Source organism: Aethalodelphis obliquidens, unplaced genomic scaffold, assembly GCF_003676395.1.
Source record: "Aethalodelphis obliquidens isolate GAN/ISIS:26980383/991018 unplaced genomic scaffold, ASM367639v1 scaffold10, whole genome shotgun sequence".
NCBI classification, from domain to species: domain Eukaryota; kingdom Metazoa; phylum Chordata; class Mammalia; order Artiodactyla; family Delphinidae; genus Aethalodelphis; species Aethalodelphis obliquidens.
The window spans coordinates 15,420,937-15,436,714 of NW_020837954.1; the positions used below are offsets into that span (position 1 = coordinate 15,420,937).

The following is a 15,778-nucleotide window of genomic DNA, read 5'->3' on the forward strand; positions in this document are numbered from 1 at the left end:
GTCATTGAAAGGATCAAATAAGATAGTGAATGTGAAAGTACTTGCAAACTGCTAAACTATTATTGCTAAGTTGCTCCTTTTTTGAACTTCTGAGCGTTCCTCTACCTCATAGTTTAATTGCAAGGTTGGTTAGACTATCCAGATACAGAAAATCTACATTAATAGGATTTTGGAGAGGGCGGTAGATAAATAATGGAAAATACTGATTAGGACAATGGGCCAGAACATAGGAAGTTAGCCCCAGAATTACAGTAAAGTCTTGATGCAAAACCACTACCGTTAGGGCTTACTCTTTGCAGACACCGGCCAGTTCCCCCAACACACACAAACACCAAGCTGTGCTGTGCTACTTTTAGGTGAATCACTGGGAATAAGCTGAGTCTGGAGGTAAAACGGGGAGGGACTTCCAGTCCTGATGATCAGGCTGTTCCCCAATCCCTTTAACAAACACTCCTCCTACTCTTTGTGCCTGGCCTAGTTAATCAAAACTATTCCCGGTAAGAAAATGGCTGTCAAAGATTTTTTGCAAGGAGAGTCTTGTAACTATGAGAAACCAGTAGCATACCTACTCCTTCCTCCACCACAAACTATTCTGAATGGATAGATTCAGAAACAAAAAAAACGGATTATGGTTTGTTTCTCCCAAGACTCACTCTGGGCCTCACCCTCCAAGCTTCAGCTCTCCCATCTGTAAAATGAAGAATGACGGCGCCTGTCAACTCCATCCTACTGCTACAGAAAGGATGGATGAGACAGTGCCTGGAAGGCGCCAGGAGTGCTGTCTGATAAACACTAAGTCCTTCACTGTTTATAAAGTATTATGAGTCCCATTACGCCCTCCCACCTCAAAGGAATCGCCGGATTAGAACTGACACCCCCAGTCACTGAAAAGAGCAACGAGCAACGCTGAAGCGGGCGGGGCGTATCCGCACTGAATCTGTTTCGAGGTGTGAGGAAGGAGGCGACCCTGCGCCCCGGAGAGGAGGAACGGGGAGAGAAGGTTGAACGCAGGGGCCGCGAAGAGCCTACCTGTTGTTCCGGATGCTGACCAGCACGCACAGCACCAGCTCTAAGTAGGTGCGTAGCACTTCCAGCCAACGGGTTGAGAGCTGCAGGGCTTCGACTTCTTCCCCGCCAGTCCTGGTGTCGACGCGGCCTCCATCGCCCGGGCCGCCTCCGCCGCTCAGGTAATTCTCCGCGGCGAATTCAACGCGCAGCTCTCGCACAAACCAGCCGCACTTGCGCATGAGGAATTCGAGCCGTGGCTGCTCCGAGGGCGAGACGCGGAGGCAGATGCGGAGCTGGGGCCAGAGAGCCGGGTAGAAGAGGCACTCGCGCCAGTGAGAACAGGAGGCCGAGGCCCGTAGCCGGTCGGAAGCGGACAGGAAGGAGAAGATGTGCACGATTAGCTCGCTGGGCAGCGACGCGGCGCCTGCCGCTTGTCCGCACAGAGCCATTCGGCCCCGCCGCAGGCTGCCGGTCCTCGGCCGCCCCCGCAGTCCCCGGAGCAGCCCCCGCAGCCGTCGCAGCTGCTGCAGCCGCAGCCGCTGCCGCCGCCACCGCGCCACCCGGGCGGCCCCGGCTCGGGTTCGGGCTCCCGGTGGTCGGGGCTGCGGCACTGACAAGAACAACAACATCAATGACAAGGAAGAAGGGGGCGGAACCGTCGTGGGTCTCGGCGGAACCAAGTGCAGCACAAGTTGCGGAGAGGGGTAATGGCCTCTGCGGGGGTGGCCTCCAGATAGCCAGGCTCTGGCCTCTCAACCTCTACTCATGCGCATCCGAGGCCTGCACACTCAGGAACTTCAAAACCCTCGCTTGGACTGGTTAGGGGCCCGTAAGCGGCAGGATTTATTGTAAGGAAACGGCAGCCCTCCCCGCGCCTGGAGGCGGAGGCAGAGCAGTGGTAGGAGCTGAGTTTGACGTCACCGGTGGTGGGAGGAGCCCTGCGTGACTGGGCGCGACTTCCGGAAGAAGGGAGCGCCAGATTGACGGTAGGGAAGGGAGACGCAGCATGTGATACCTGACGCAGGCAGGCAGACCGGCGGGGCGGGGAGGGGCGGGAAGCGCTGGTGGTGCCGGCGACGGGCGCCCCCTCCCGTCTCACAGAGGCCGCCGAGTTCCGTCAAGTCTGTAAGTCGGTTAACTTGGGCGCTCAGGCGGTGGAGGTGGCGGAACTCGCGTTGGTGCAAGGGCTCGTGACGCTTCTCATTATACGTTTCTCTGTTGCTGGGCTGAGGACTCAAGAGCCAGAGTGGTGGCTTGGGTCTTTCTCAGCCGTTCGACCTGCCCGGAGTATTGTTGGGGGTTTCTGAGAGAGAGCCGCTAAGGATGGGGGGCGGGCGCAGTCGCGGGCTTCCCCGGAGGGGCTGGGTCGCGTAGAGGAGAAGCGCGGGGCGGGGCGGCTGGAGGCCGGACGGAGGTCGCGAGTGGACACCCCCCATTCCTTGTTCGGACCTCGAAGTGGACTTGGGCGTACACCTGGTGTGTGGGGAAGGAGTGAGGACAGCGCCACCCTTTGGATTTAGAGGGAGAGGAGAAAAAAAGGCGACTGAGTTAGGTTTGTTGGTTGATAATCGGCCTCTTCTCCGCGGTTTGAGGGAGGCTCCGAGTTCCCGATTTTGAGGCCCTAGGTGTAAAGAAGCTGATTGTTAGGGTAAAGGTTTTCTTTAGCTTGGCGCCCCTAATTTGAGAGAGGGACTTTCGAAAGAGTGTATCTTAACTTCATCGCAACTTGGGAAGTAGTTAACTGATTGTAAGGGTCAGGGAAGTCAGAAAAGGAGTAAGTGATTTTATGTAATAATTGAGGATTGCTTCAGTGAGGCTGCCGCTTCAAAGCCTTAACTATGATCTTGGAACAGCCTAGTTTTATAGTGATTAACTCCAATAAACTGTTCTACTAGATATATTTAGCTCTTTGAAGGCAAAACTCTCCATTCATGTTGCTTTGATGACTTTTGGTGTCTTGCACATACCACGTTGCCAGTGATGTGTTATCTTCATTTTGGTACCAGTAGAAAAAAAAGAAAAAAGCTAGCCTTCATGGTAGCTCACTTCTCTGAACCTCTTGTCTGTAAGAGATTCTTCTATGTAATTATTATTATATTTTTATGAATGAGCACTAATAGAAACAGCAGTGAATTAGGAAGTTGAGACTTGGATTTAAATTTTTTATATTTTAAACTCATGAAATATTTTGAAGTGAACCATGGACATCTGGATCTCCCACTTATAAGTACTTCAGTATGCATCTCTAAAAGCATATTACTATATAACAAAAATAATATTATTACACTTAAATAACTTCTGTTATCTAATAACCCATCTTCAAATTTATCTAGTTATCTCCCAAATGTTCTTTATAGCTCTTTTGTCCAAATCAGGATCCGATTAAGGACCACACTTGTTTTTGTTTGTATTTCAAGTCTCTTTTAATCTAGAATAGTCACCGCCCAACACACAGTTTTTTCTTTTTTTTGTCTCTCTGATTAGCTAAAGAGGAGGCTTATTGTCCTGTAGAATATCTCCCTTTCTGTAATTGTTTGACTACTTTCTCTTGGTGTTTAGCTTACTATTCTAGTACCTGAATTTCTAATAAACCGGGACATTAATGCTAAAGGCTTGATTAGGTTAATTTTGATCTTCCTCCATATAAAGTTCTGTGTTTTGTTAAACCTTAAAACAAAATCTATGAGATGTTATTTTTTACAAATGTCCAGCTTCTCCATCAACCATTCACTTAATGGCCTTAACAATAATTGATAATTCTCGCCTGAATCTTAATTGTATTATGGGTTCCAAAATGATAATTTCTAATTCTTTCATTCCATTTACATTTATTAATTTGCATTCTTCTGTATAGGAGAAGCTTTCTTTCACAAACTGGCAACATTTAGTTACCCTGAAATACAGCTCCTATTGAAAAGGCAGAAAAAATGCTTAATTCTTTTTCTTTTATTACCAGTTTTGAAAGTAAGTTATATGGCTTCAAAGAGTGACAAACGAGTTTTTCTAGCTTTTATTTTTTCTGAACATCACATTCTCATAACATTTTTGTTATGTTTTAATCAATCATTCTTTTCAGTTCTCAGATTTTGATACTTCTAGAACTCTTCACAAAGAAATCTATGTAATTATTATTATAATTTTAAAAAAATTCCTTGAGCATTTTTAGTAGAGGTAACACTGGACTGGGTGGGAACGTGAGGCTGGATTTTGGTCTTTTTTCTTTTTTACTTTTGTCCTGATCTAGCTGGGTGACATTAAAACAAGTTGCTTAACCCTTTGAGGCCTCACTTTCTTCATCTGTATAAGTAGAGAGTTTTGGCAAGGTTCCCTGCAACTCTGATGTTCTCTGACTTTTTAAAAAAAACCTATTTTACTGAGATATATAATTCATTCATTTCAAGTATACACCTTAACAATTTAGTAATTTTATCAAATGATACAACCAACACTGTAAATCGGTTTTAGAACATTTTCATCCCTTTAATAAGATTCCACATACCCATTTACAGCTAATCCTCACTTCTTCCTCCAGGCAGCCACTAATGCACTTTCCATCTCTATAAATTTGCCTTTTCTGAACATTTGATATAAATGGAATCATACAATATATGATCTCTTGTGTCTGGCTTCTTTCACTTAGCATAATATTTTTGAGGTTCATCCATGATGTAGCATGTGTCATTAATTCATTCCTTTTTATTGCTGGATAGAATTTCATTTTATTTATTTATTTATTTTTGGTCTATTTACCAGTTGATTAACATTTATTATTATTATTTTTTTGGCCGTGCTTAGTTCCCTGATCAGGGATTGAACCGAGGCCCTGGCAATGAAAGTGCAAGTCCTAACCACTGGACCACCAGGGAATTCCCTGATTAACATTTAGGTTTCTAGTTTTTGGCTATTATGAATACCATTTCTGATATTCATGTCCAAGTCTTTTGTGAACGTATGTTTTCATTTCTCTTGGGTAGATACCTAGAAGTGAAAATGATAGGTTGCTTGATAGTTCTATGTGTAACTTTTGGAGAAACTTCCAAATTGTTTTCTAAAGTGATTGTATTATTTTCCAGTTCTAACAGCAATGTATGAAGGTTCCTAGTCTCTGACTCTTTGATGATTTGGAGATTTTCTCTGATTGATTTGAGACCGATATTTTTCCTTATTCTTAGTGTTTTACTAGCAACAAACTACCTTCTCCTTGGATACCATTAATAATTAATCTTTAAGTATTAGGAGTAGTTCCTAAAGGAAATAAAAATACAGATAGTCTCCAAAGTAGATGGTTCTACTTATGATTTTTCAACTTTACAGTGGTGCAAAAGCAATATGCATTCAGTAGAAACCATACTTAGAATTTTGATCTTTTCCCGAGCTAGTGATACGTGGTAAGATACTCTCTCATGATGCTGGGGAGTGGCAGTGAGCCACAGCTCCCAGTTGTCCCCATGATATTGAGGGTAAACAAGCAATAGACTAAAAAACTGTTCTGTTTTTCACTTCAGAACAGTATACAATAAATTAAATGAGCTATTCAACACTTTATTATAAAAGAGGCTTTGTGTTAGATGATTAGCCAACTGTAGACTAATGTGTTCTGAGCGTGTTTAAGGTAGGTTAGGCTAAGCTATGATGTTTGGTAGGTTAGGTGTATTAAATGCATTTTTGACATTTTCAATTTATGATGGATTTACTGGAACATAACCTCATTATAAGTCAGGAAGGACCTCTATATCAATCTGCTATAAAATAAAATTAAGCTTCTCGGTGTTGTTTTTGAATTTTTAAAACTTCATTTAATTTTCATATTAAATGAAGGATGGTAGGAATACTGCTATTAATAACAATGAGCTAAGACATGAATTAATAAGTTATGATCTTGCTCAGTTACAGTTAAAACACAGTACATTTCAATGATGGCATACAATTTATTTTATTAAGCCAACATCTTTAATATTATTCCATTAAGTACTTATTGAGTATGTATATTCTTAGCATGTTAAGTGAGTTAGGTTATTTCTCTTTACGTTTATTATACTATGTAAATTATAAATTATTTTTGGTAAACTTTTTGATAAAGTAACAAAATTGACTTCTTTAAAGGACAGAATGAAGTCACATTTTGTTAAGTTATAATGTCTGAGCTATGATTCAAAGTGTGGGAGGAAGTACTGACGTTATGAAGACCATAAGTACTCAGTAGTACTAAGCTTCTGGTTCCAAAAGTGGCATATTGTCACTATAGCAACTACCCATGCTTATTTGGATTTGAAACCCAGGCAACAAATGGTGGATAAGAGTATAACATCAAGACGGATATGTACCCTGGTGGGTTGATATGCGTGCCTGTTGGTGGTCAAGTGTTCGTTCCGTTTTTCTTGTTATGTTTATTATGATTGATTCTTTTATAGAGATACCTTAATTCCTGCTAATGTATTTTTCTGGAGAGAAATTAAACATTCAATATTCTTATGTTCTTCCTTTTCTAACATACTAAGCTTAGTGCTTTTTCCAGTTTGGTTATTAGGATATTAAATATATTTTTACTGTAGCTTTCTCTCCATTGCCAAACAATAGTTATAAAAATATAACTTTTATTATGCTGAATCACTTGACATTTCATAACAGAAAAAACCTGTGATACAGATTTTATTTTAGCTACATCATGAAAAGATGTTCAAGGCTACCAATAGACATGCAAACTGCCTAAATTCAAACATTTTTTGAAAGAATGGTTTTTTTTTTCTGAGCAGGGTGTGGGTTTCAGACACTTTCGGCAGGTAGAGATGATGTCCTTCCAATTATCTATTATCTGCACCCATAAAGTTACTTAGAGGCACAGGAGCCTCCTGGGAGAATAGAACTGGGAACTTGATTCTTTCTCTCCACCCTTGTCTGACAGATTGGAATAGTTCCTAGTGAGGTCATATTACAGGAAAAAGAAATGAAGGATTGAAAGGCATTTGTCTTTAGGGTAGGGAAAGTCTGCACTGGTGAGCTGGATGCAGGACAAAGGACCAAGTCTGTTGTTTTTTTTTTCCTAGTTGCACCATGTTGTTGATGTCAGAACTGATCTTAAGCAAGCCACTCACAAGTTGGTTGTGCAAATTTGTGAACTGGAGGATCTATATCAATAAAGCAGGGATTGATAGCTCATATTCTAAAGGAGACAGGAGCAATAAGAGAAGAATTGGGTCCTAAGCAATATGATAGGTAGTGGGGATGACTGCGGCTTACCAGAGGATGCTTTTCCCAGTGGGAAACTGGGCTCTGTTTCCAGATTTCCTAGTTTTTCAAGAGAAACTAAAATACTAATTTTTTAAAAGATGAAATGTCCTGATTGCTAGCTTTCACATTAAAAATATTCCGTGGGCAAACAAAACCAGATTCAAACAAAACCAGATTAGTCTGCAGGATGCCTGGTTACAACTTTTTAACCAAGGAGCTCTCATACATGTGGGCTGGGGCCACTTTGTGTTCCAAGAGCTAGGCCTGCTAGCTAATTCCTGTGTTTTAAGTCCACTCCCAGAGCTATTTTTTTCATTTATTCCTTTCAGAGTTTAAAGAAAAAGAAAGAAAAAGAGGTTTAACTTGAATGTCTATTTTATAGCATAACTGTTTTCTTGCCTTTTATTCAAGAGGATGGGTATTTTTAGGGGTACCTTTTATTATTAAAAACTGAATATCACTATCTTTAATGCAGCTGATACAGCCAGTAGTGTTCCTTGACTTCTGGTCAAAATCAGTAATTGGCTGATTTTAATGATCTTGGTTTGAGTTGTACAGCTTATATTACATATAGGCAGTATCCCACAGTGGGGCTCATAGGACTGTTACTCCAAGGGTACTGTCTCTAAGCAGTCACTTTAACTAGATTCCTTTAGTTTCTTAACTAGCTTAAGTAATGAGGGGATTTTTTTTTCTTTTTTCCTGGTTACTTTAGGGAGTTTTGAGGACATCCATACACATGCATTAGAGCACACCTGATCCTCACAGGGACTACATGGGGAACTAAAAACAGGAACTAATTGTTCCATAGTCTGTCTCTCCTTTTCAGTAGGCTTCCTTTGCTTTTTCATTTTGCATAGGGCCCAACTGCTGGCCCTTACTAGTCTACATGGTCTTCTAGTTCAAGTATCCAGTATCATTTGTAAATTTGTTCTTTGTCTCCTGTTGAAATTCTTGTGAGGATCTGACTGGGTTATTTTTGGGAGATAGGCAACAAAAAAAGTTGATGGTATTCCTGTTGATTGGCTGCTTTAAGGTAAAGAGTCCTGCCCTAGTCCAATTAGCTGAATTTGGGAGAATGGAGTAATGTGCTGAATGCTTTGGACAGATGGATGTAGGGATTTGGATGAAGAGAGGAAGGAGCTTTGTTCCGAACAGGGTGTGAGCCAGCCACCACTCTGAAATCTATCTACTAGATACCATGGCTCAGTAACTTTTTATCCAGAGATGCCTAGAGCTCTGTATAGAACAAAAATGGCCTAAGCTGTCAATTGATCTTTTAAATAGTTGAATAGTGTTCAGGCAGTCTGTTTGGCTTCCCTTACTCCTGGAGTACTCATCAGACTTCCAGGTTATCCTAGTTGAATAACCATGAGACTGTCATGAAGAGATATATTCTTCATGGTCAATTACCACAATGTTCTAATTGCAGAATTTGATATTTAATCCTTTGGAAAAATCTCTTAAGCCTTTTAAGTGCCAAAAAGGTGAAATGAAGTGAATATTTTCATACAGCAAACATTAATTGGAGTGTTGCTTTGCTCTAGGGCAAGAAAGTTTCACTTGATATGCCAACTCTAAACAGTTTTGGAGGCTAAGTAGTACTGTGTTGGGAAGGATTTTGGAATTTGAGATTGTTCTCTTGTTCTGCTGGGAAGAGTGCCACGTTTGATTTGTGATGTCTGCTGTGGTTGGAAAGAATTGTTGACCTGAATGACCTGTATTTTCTATCTGTAGTCTGTAATTATTGTTTAAATAATATATTAGTGTTTGCTTTCTACCTTCATTTTGTTGTACCTATATACTTTTCAATGGGTAGTATTCATATCAATTCCTTATATTGTGAGTAACAGCAGATAACTCAAGTTTTATAAGTAAGTTTTTCCATATTAAGAATTTTTTAAAGCCAAAGTGATGTTAAGTATATTTCTAAATATTAAAATTTATCAGCTCCTGACTGCATTCTCTAAGAACGTGAACTACTTCACTTATATTGAATATTAAGGGGGAACTCATATGCGTTTGCCCCACAAGGAAAATATAACAAAATTTCCCTTCACTTGAAGGATACAGGGTTTTTTCCCCCATGGTATTCAGTTTATATACAGGAATATTCTCTCTAAAATCTAGCCTTTAAGCAAGAAGCATCTAGTAGAAATTCATTACTTTTTTTTCTTAGAGTATTACATGAACATGGCAACAAAAAAATGTAGTACAAAAGTACTTTTGATGAAAAGCAACAGTTTTTCATTCCTTGCCTCCCATTGTTAGGCCTGCCCCCAGAAACAAACATTTGAACTATTTTGTTGTTTGTTCTTTAGGTAACTTTAAATTATATGCTTTTACCTACACTCCTTGATTGATTAAACACTATTTCCTTCCTTTTATAAAAGATGAAGATTTAATTCAGTTACTTCCCCTTCCTTCCCCCAAATTCCTACCAATATTTGATAGTTAATTGTAATTTTACGTTTTTCTCTTGGTGTGTGTGTGTGTGTGTATTTATTGATGTAACATTGGTTTATAACATTACATAAATCTCATGTGTGCAGCATTATAATTTGTCGACTTTATGCACAACAAAGTGCTTACCACCGAAAGTCTGGTTTCTATCCATCACCATACACTTGATCCTCTTTATCCATTTTGTCTCCCCACCACCGCTTACCTCTGGTAACCACCAGTCTATTCTCTGTATCTATGTGTGTGTGCTTTTTGTTTTGTTTGTTATTTTTAAAATATTCCACATGTGAGTGGAATCATACAGTATTTGTCTTTCTCTGACTGACCTGTTCACTTGGCACAATACCCTCAGGTTCCATCCATGTTGTACCAGATGGCAAAATTTAATCTTTTTTTATGTCTTGGTTCTTATATTAATCAGCTTTTACTGCATAGCAGTCACAATCTTCTGTGTACAAGAGAGTGGATTATGACAGATTAGGTAACTTTCAGCAGATGTTTACTCCTTGGTCTTGCGACTTGCTTTGGCCAGAAGAACTTGGGCAGAAGTGACAGTATACCAGTTTTGAGCCTAGGGCTTAAGAGGTATTAAATGTTTCTACTTGGCACTCTGGGAGTTTCCAATCTTTGCATAATAAAACAGGTCCCAGGCATCTGCTGGCCACTGTAGAGCCCCAGATGGAGAAACATAGAAAAGATGTCAACTTGACCTACAGCCTGAAACAGAGATGCCCCAATTGACCTAAAGAACTTATTTCTAAGTGAGAAATATATGCTTATTTTTCATATGTTACTGAGATTTTTGTGTTTGCTTGTTTTGCAGGAAAAGGTTGATCAATTTAAAAATGGGTACCTAGGAGTGGGGTGCTGCTATAATGAAAACTAAAAATGCATGCCCATTGGCTTTGGAACTGGGTGGTGGTTAGCAAGGAAACTATTATAGGAGGCTGGAGAAATGGCTGTGTTATGTAGTAGCAAAATGTTTGATAAAACTTGTCTGTGGTAACATGGAAGACAGTTTAATTAAGTTGCAGTATTTGGCAAGGAACTTTCAAGATGAAAGCATGAGCTAGTTGCTGTTAGCTGCATAGGATAAGGTACTACAAGCATAATTCAATCTACCACATCTGATCTCTTGGTGATAATCATTCATGTCCCTTTTGTTCCAATGACGTAGTTCTTCATCTTCATATGTATGTGTGATGGAACATGCCAGCTGTCAGGCTTTCCTTTAGCGTGGGTGGATAGCCGACTATCAGGCTGCTGGTCTTCCAAATGCCACAAAGAGGAAGGCCTGGCTCTGAGTCACTAAAACCATAGCTTAAAGTTAATTTTTCTGGTGATGTTTTCCCCTCCCTCTCTTTCTTATTTCCTTTTTAAAAAGGGGCTATAATTAATAAGGATGCTATTTGCTGAAACCAGTAAACCTGAAAATTTCAATGGCTAAACAAAATAGCATTTTTTTTTTTACTTCTTTATTAGTCCAATGAAGGTCTTCCTCTCAGCAGGCAACTTTCCTTCGTGGGATTTAGTGCACTGAATTTCTTCTGTCTTGTGATTCTGCCATCCTTAAAATTCCTTGTGATTCTCTGTCTCCTCCTAGCGGAAGGGGAAGAGAGCAGAGAAGGCACTTCTTAATTGCCTTGGCAGGGAAATGACACATTGCTTTTATTTACATTCCATTGGCTAAAACTAGTCTTATGGTCGTGCCTAGATACAAGAGGGGTCTAAGAAATGATGTTTTTGGCTAAGTAGTTATTTCTTAGGGACAACTCTATGTTATAGGAGGAAGTGTATGAATTTTGGTCGACATTTGGCCATTTTTGCCACAAAGGAGAGTTACCCTCTTGTTGTTTTTGGCTGGGGGTAAATATTAGGCTCCTTGTGTGCTTTGTGAGCAGAGGTGGAAGAGGAAGGTAGACATGGAATATTTGACTTGGTACAGTTTTTCTATATTCAGATCTTCAGTTCATCTCTGTCCTTAGCTACTTCCTTTCTTAATGCCCCTTTAAGACAGTTCCTCAGGTATCCCTGAGCCTAGAATCCCTCTAGGGTTCCAGTGGGCAGATCAGCTTTCATCTCAATTGCACCTTCCTCCTAGTGTAGTCTGTTCTGTTTAAGTTGTCAATACACTTCTATTTTTGTCTTTCAGAAATTTGTTGAAATCTCTTGCTGGCCAATGATCAGCTCTTTCCAAGCTGAGTTTTCTTCACTGTTATACAGGCCTAAGTATCTGTACATTGTTTTTTGTTTAAGTTTTAGGAGTCAGTTGAAATAAATATAGAATATCTTCAGTTAGTACCTCTAACAGAATTTCAATTATTTTTTAATACCTGCTGCTTAATGAAGATGCTTTACTGTCTACCATGTGCCGAGTACTTTCTCCAGGCTCTGGAGGACATGTAAAAAGGTATAATATATAATCCCTATAAGTGTAGAGTCCACACTCACTCTGTCCCAACTTTGATTCTACTACCGGCTTACTTTTTCAGACAACTGATTCTATCATGGTACTTCTTTAGAAATGTTTGGTGCTTTTTCCTTGCTCATCTTTCCCTCTGTAAACCCTCCCTGGTTTTCAATTCCCTCTCTTAACAGTACATGCCCCTCAAGTGAGAACTGTTCAGTTCATTGTGTCATCAACATGCCATGTCATTTCTCACCTCTGTGCCTTTGTACATGTAGTCTCTACTTTCTGGAGTTACTGTCCCTTTCGTATCTGAGTCCTGCTTAGATACAAATGCTGAATTCAAATTTCACTTTTTTTTCTAAATAAATATTCATTGATTGAAGCTTTAAGTCGTTTAGACCAGTGCTATTCAAAGTGCAGTCTGTTCTTTTCCCATTTAGGTTATTACCTAAATTGAGCAGAATAATGGAATCACTTTGCCATACACCTGAAACTAACACAACACTGTTAATCAACTGTGCTCCAATATAAAATAAAAATTTAAAAACAAACCAAAAAACCAAAGTGCAGTCTGCAGACTGATACTGGAGCATGAACTGTTACCACTATGCTGGAATATAAGTACAGAAATTGAGAATAAGCTTTAGAAACTTTTATAGAAATTTGACAGAGAAATTATGTCTGTCAAATTTATAATAAAATTTGGTTTCCATTTTACATGTTTAAAAAAATTCTGGTAATTCATTTAAATTTCATTTTATAAAGGGCTCTGTCTACAAAGGATTAGAAAATTTAAAAAAAAAGACATCTCACCACAGTTCAAGAAGCACTTGTTTGTTTGCTTATTTATTTATTTAAGCCGTACCTCGTGGCTTGCGGGATCTTAGTTCTCCAACCAGGGATTGAACCCAGGCCACAGCAGTGAGAGTGCTGAGTCCTAACCACTGGACAACCAGGGAATTTCCAAGAAGCACTAATTCAGACTACAAAGCATATGAGTATTTAGCAGTGAAGAGATCAGTATGTTTTGGACCAGTAGAAGAGGATTTCACAAAGGAGATGAGAGCTCTTCTTGAAGGGTGCATAGGATTTGGATGGTTGGAAAGCACTGTGGCATTTCCAGTAGGGATAACAGGGTTTTGGATTACAAATGGAGGAGAGTTGTGCTAATATGATTTGGAGAGAAAAGAATCCTAGCAGAGTTAAAAATTAAGTCCACAGGGCTTTCCTGGTGGCGCAGTGGTTAAGAATCCGCCTGCCAATGCAGGGGACACGGCTTCGAGCCCTGGTCCGGGAAGACCCCACATGCCGTGGAGCAACTAAGCCCGTGCGCCACAACTACTGAGCCCGCGTGCCACAACTACTGAAGCCCATGCACTTAGGGCCTGTGCTCCGCAACAAGAGAAGCCACCGCAGTGAGAAGCCCGCGCACTGCAACGAAGGGTAGCCCCCACTCGCCGCAACTAGAGAAGAGCCCTCGCACAGCAATGAAGACCCAATGCAGCCAAAAATAAATAAATAAATAAAATTAAAAAAAAAAATTAGGTCCACAGAGAGCTGACCAGTTACCGGAGCCTTTATTTGGTAACTGCTTGAGCTACTGCATGATGAAGACCTTTCATTCCCATATGTCTGTTGCTGATTTTCCATGGGACTAGTAGTAGTGAGTACATTTTACATTTTGCCTGTTTGAAACATTTCTTTTTAATTTAGCCTTTATGGTTGGCTTATTGATAACTTTAGTTGTTGCTGAATTTATTGTAGATTTAATATTAATAAGTAAATAAGTAAAATATAAACTAAAAGGATAATTGATAAAAATTATTTAAATTTTAAATTATTTTTAAAGCCTAAACAATATAAATTTATTTTCTCACAGTTCTGGAAGCTAGAAGTCTGAGATAAAGGTGGCAGCAGACTTGATTCCTTCTGAAGCATCTCTCCTTGGATTGTAGATGTCCTTCTTCTCACTCCTTCTTCACATGGTCTTTCCTCTCTGTGGCTGTGTCCTGATTGCCTCTTTTTATAGGGACATCAGTCATACTGGATTGGGGCCACCTTAATGACCTCATTTAACCATAATCACCTATATAATGTCTCCTGTCTTCAAATATATATAGTCACATTCTGAGGTACTGGGGGTTAGAATTTCAGTATATGAAATTTGGGGGAAACAGTTCTGCCCATGAAAAGGGGGAATTTGAGGCTAGTTTTTCTTATAGTTTTAATCACTCAGAATCCTAAGGTGGTGGGTTTGGAACTCACAGCTTCGGTAGGGGAATTTGTACTTATTCTTTTGGTAGAAATTGCTGCATCTGAAGAGAAGCTTTAGTATCTTACTTGACTCTGGTCTCATTATATTTCAGGACTACCATGAAGATGCATTGAAAATTCTGCTACACTGGAGGAGTGAAGTATCCCATTCAGTTGGTGATCTTCCTGTCATGGAAGTTGCTTGCCAGCTCTAATTTTGAGTGAACACAGTAAACACAATGGTGAAAATATCAATTAAAGAAATCTACTCTTCATACTGTGTATGTCTGTTTCCCTATGTATTCTGAACTCGCTCATAGCTACCTACACATAGTTGTCTGTAGCTTCGGTTTTGCCAAACTATTAAAATCATCTATTTTTTCTACTGTTCTACTTTGACTTTGCCTTCAGCTCTTGCTCCTCAAGATTGAGATATGAAAGGATCCTTCTGTCTTTTACCACACAATTCCTTTGTCAGGAATTTCATGATTTCCTCCAAGTTTGCAGTTAGGTGTTTGACTTTATTCCCTAATTTTAACACTGACTGTTTTTCATTTTATCTTTTCCTACTTTTGTAATTTGGGTTGGTTCTTTTAAAATATTTACTTATTATTTTTTTGTTGAAGTATAGTTGAATACAATATTATCTTAGTTTTTAGTGTAAACATACTGATTTGACATTTACATACATTATGAATTGATCACCACTATAAGTTTATTAACCAAATGTCACCATACAAATGTATTACAATATTATTGACTATATTCCCTGTGCTGAACATTACGTCTTGGTTACTCATTTATTTTATAAATGGAGGTCTGTACCTCTTAATCCCCTTCACCTATTTTACCTAACCCCCACCTACTTCCCCTCTGGTGTCCTCCAGTTTGTTTTCTGTATCTATGCCTCTGTTTCTGTTTTGTTTTGTTCATTTGGTTTGTTTTTAGATTCCATATATAAGTGAAATCATGTGGTATTTGTGTTTCTCTGACTTACTTCACTCAGCATAATACTCTGTAGGTCCATCCATGTTATGGGGGCTTGTCTTCCCAGTTCTGGTCCCCCAGGCTGGGGAGCCTGGCATGGGACTCAGACCCCTTACTCCTCAGGGGGAATGCCTGCAGTGTGATATCCCTCCTAGTTGTGGGTCGCTGCACTGGGGTGTGGGTTCTCTGCCCCTGCTACCCATCTTGATGTGGCCTTTTCTTTATATCCTTAGTTGTAGAAAATCTGTTCTGCTAGTCTTTAGACACTTTCAGAGATAGCTGTTCTATGTGTAGTTCTATGTGTGTCCATGGGAGGAAGTGAGCTTGGGATCTTCCTATTCTGTCTGCCATCTTGATCTAGATCCAATCTGATAAAAATTATTTTAAATTAAAAACACTTGTCTTTATCTTGTTCTCTATTTTCCTTTG

General features: G+C 39.9%; 1 protein-coding gene and 1 long non-coding RNA gene across 5 annotated transcripts in view; one reads left to right on the forward strand and one right to left on the reverse strand.

Moving 5' to 3' along the window:
• The window catches only part of FBXO33 (F-box protein 33), a 32,841-nt gene extending 30,864 nt beyond the window's left edge, over positions 1-1,977 (reverse strand). The window contains exon 1 of one of the 2 annotated variants that reach the window (XM_027111118.1): positions 1,030-1,977. In XM_027111118.1, coding sequence (XP_026966919.1) covers positions 1,030-1,637 — 608 coding nt within the window. In that variant the 5' untranslated portion in view covers positions 1,638-1,977. The remainder of the gene's footprint in view (positions 1-1,029) is intronic. The other variant, XM_027111120.1, reaches the window with a different exon arrangement.
• Positions 1,978-2,035: 58 nt separating this feature from the next.
• On the forward strand, positions 2,036-14,571 carry LOC113622697 (uncharacterized). Of its 3 annotated transcripts, none has more exons than XR_003433620.1 (2): positions 2,036-2,133; positions 14,476-14,571. It is a non-coding gene; the product is annotated as an uncharacterized LOC113622697 (long non-coding RNA). The 3 variants fall into 3 exon arrangements; XR_003433621.1 differs by lacking the exon at positions 2,036-2,133 and adding an exon at positions 2,156-2,555; XR_003433619.1 differs by lacking the exon at positions 2,036-2,133 and adding an exon at positions 6,630-12,109.
• The last annotated feature ends 1,207 nt before the right edge of the window (positions 14,572-15,778 follow it).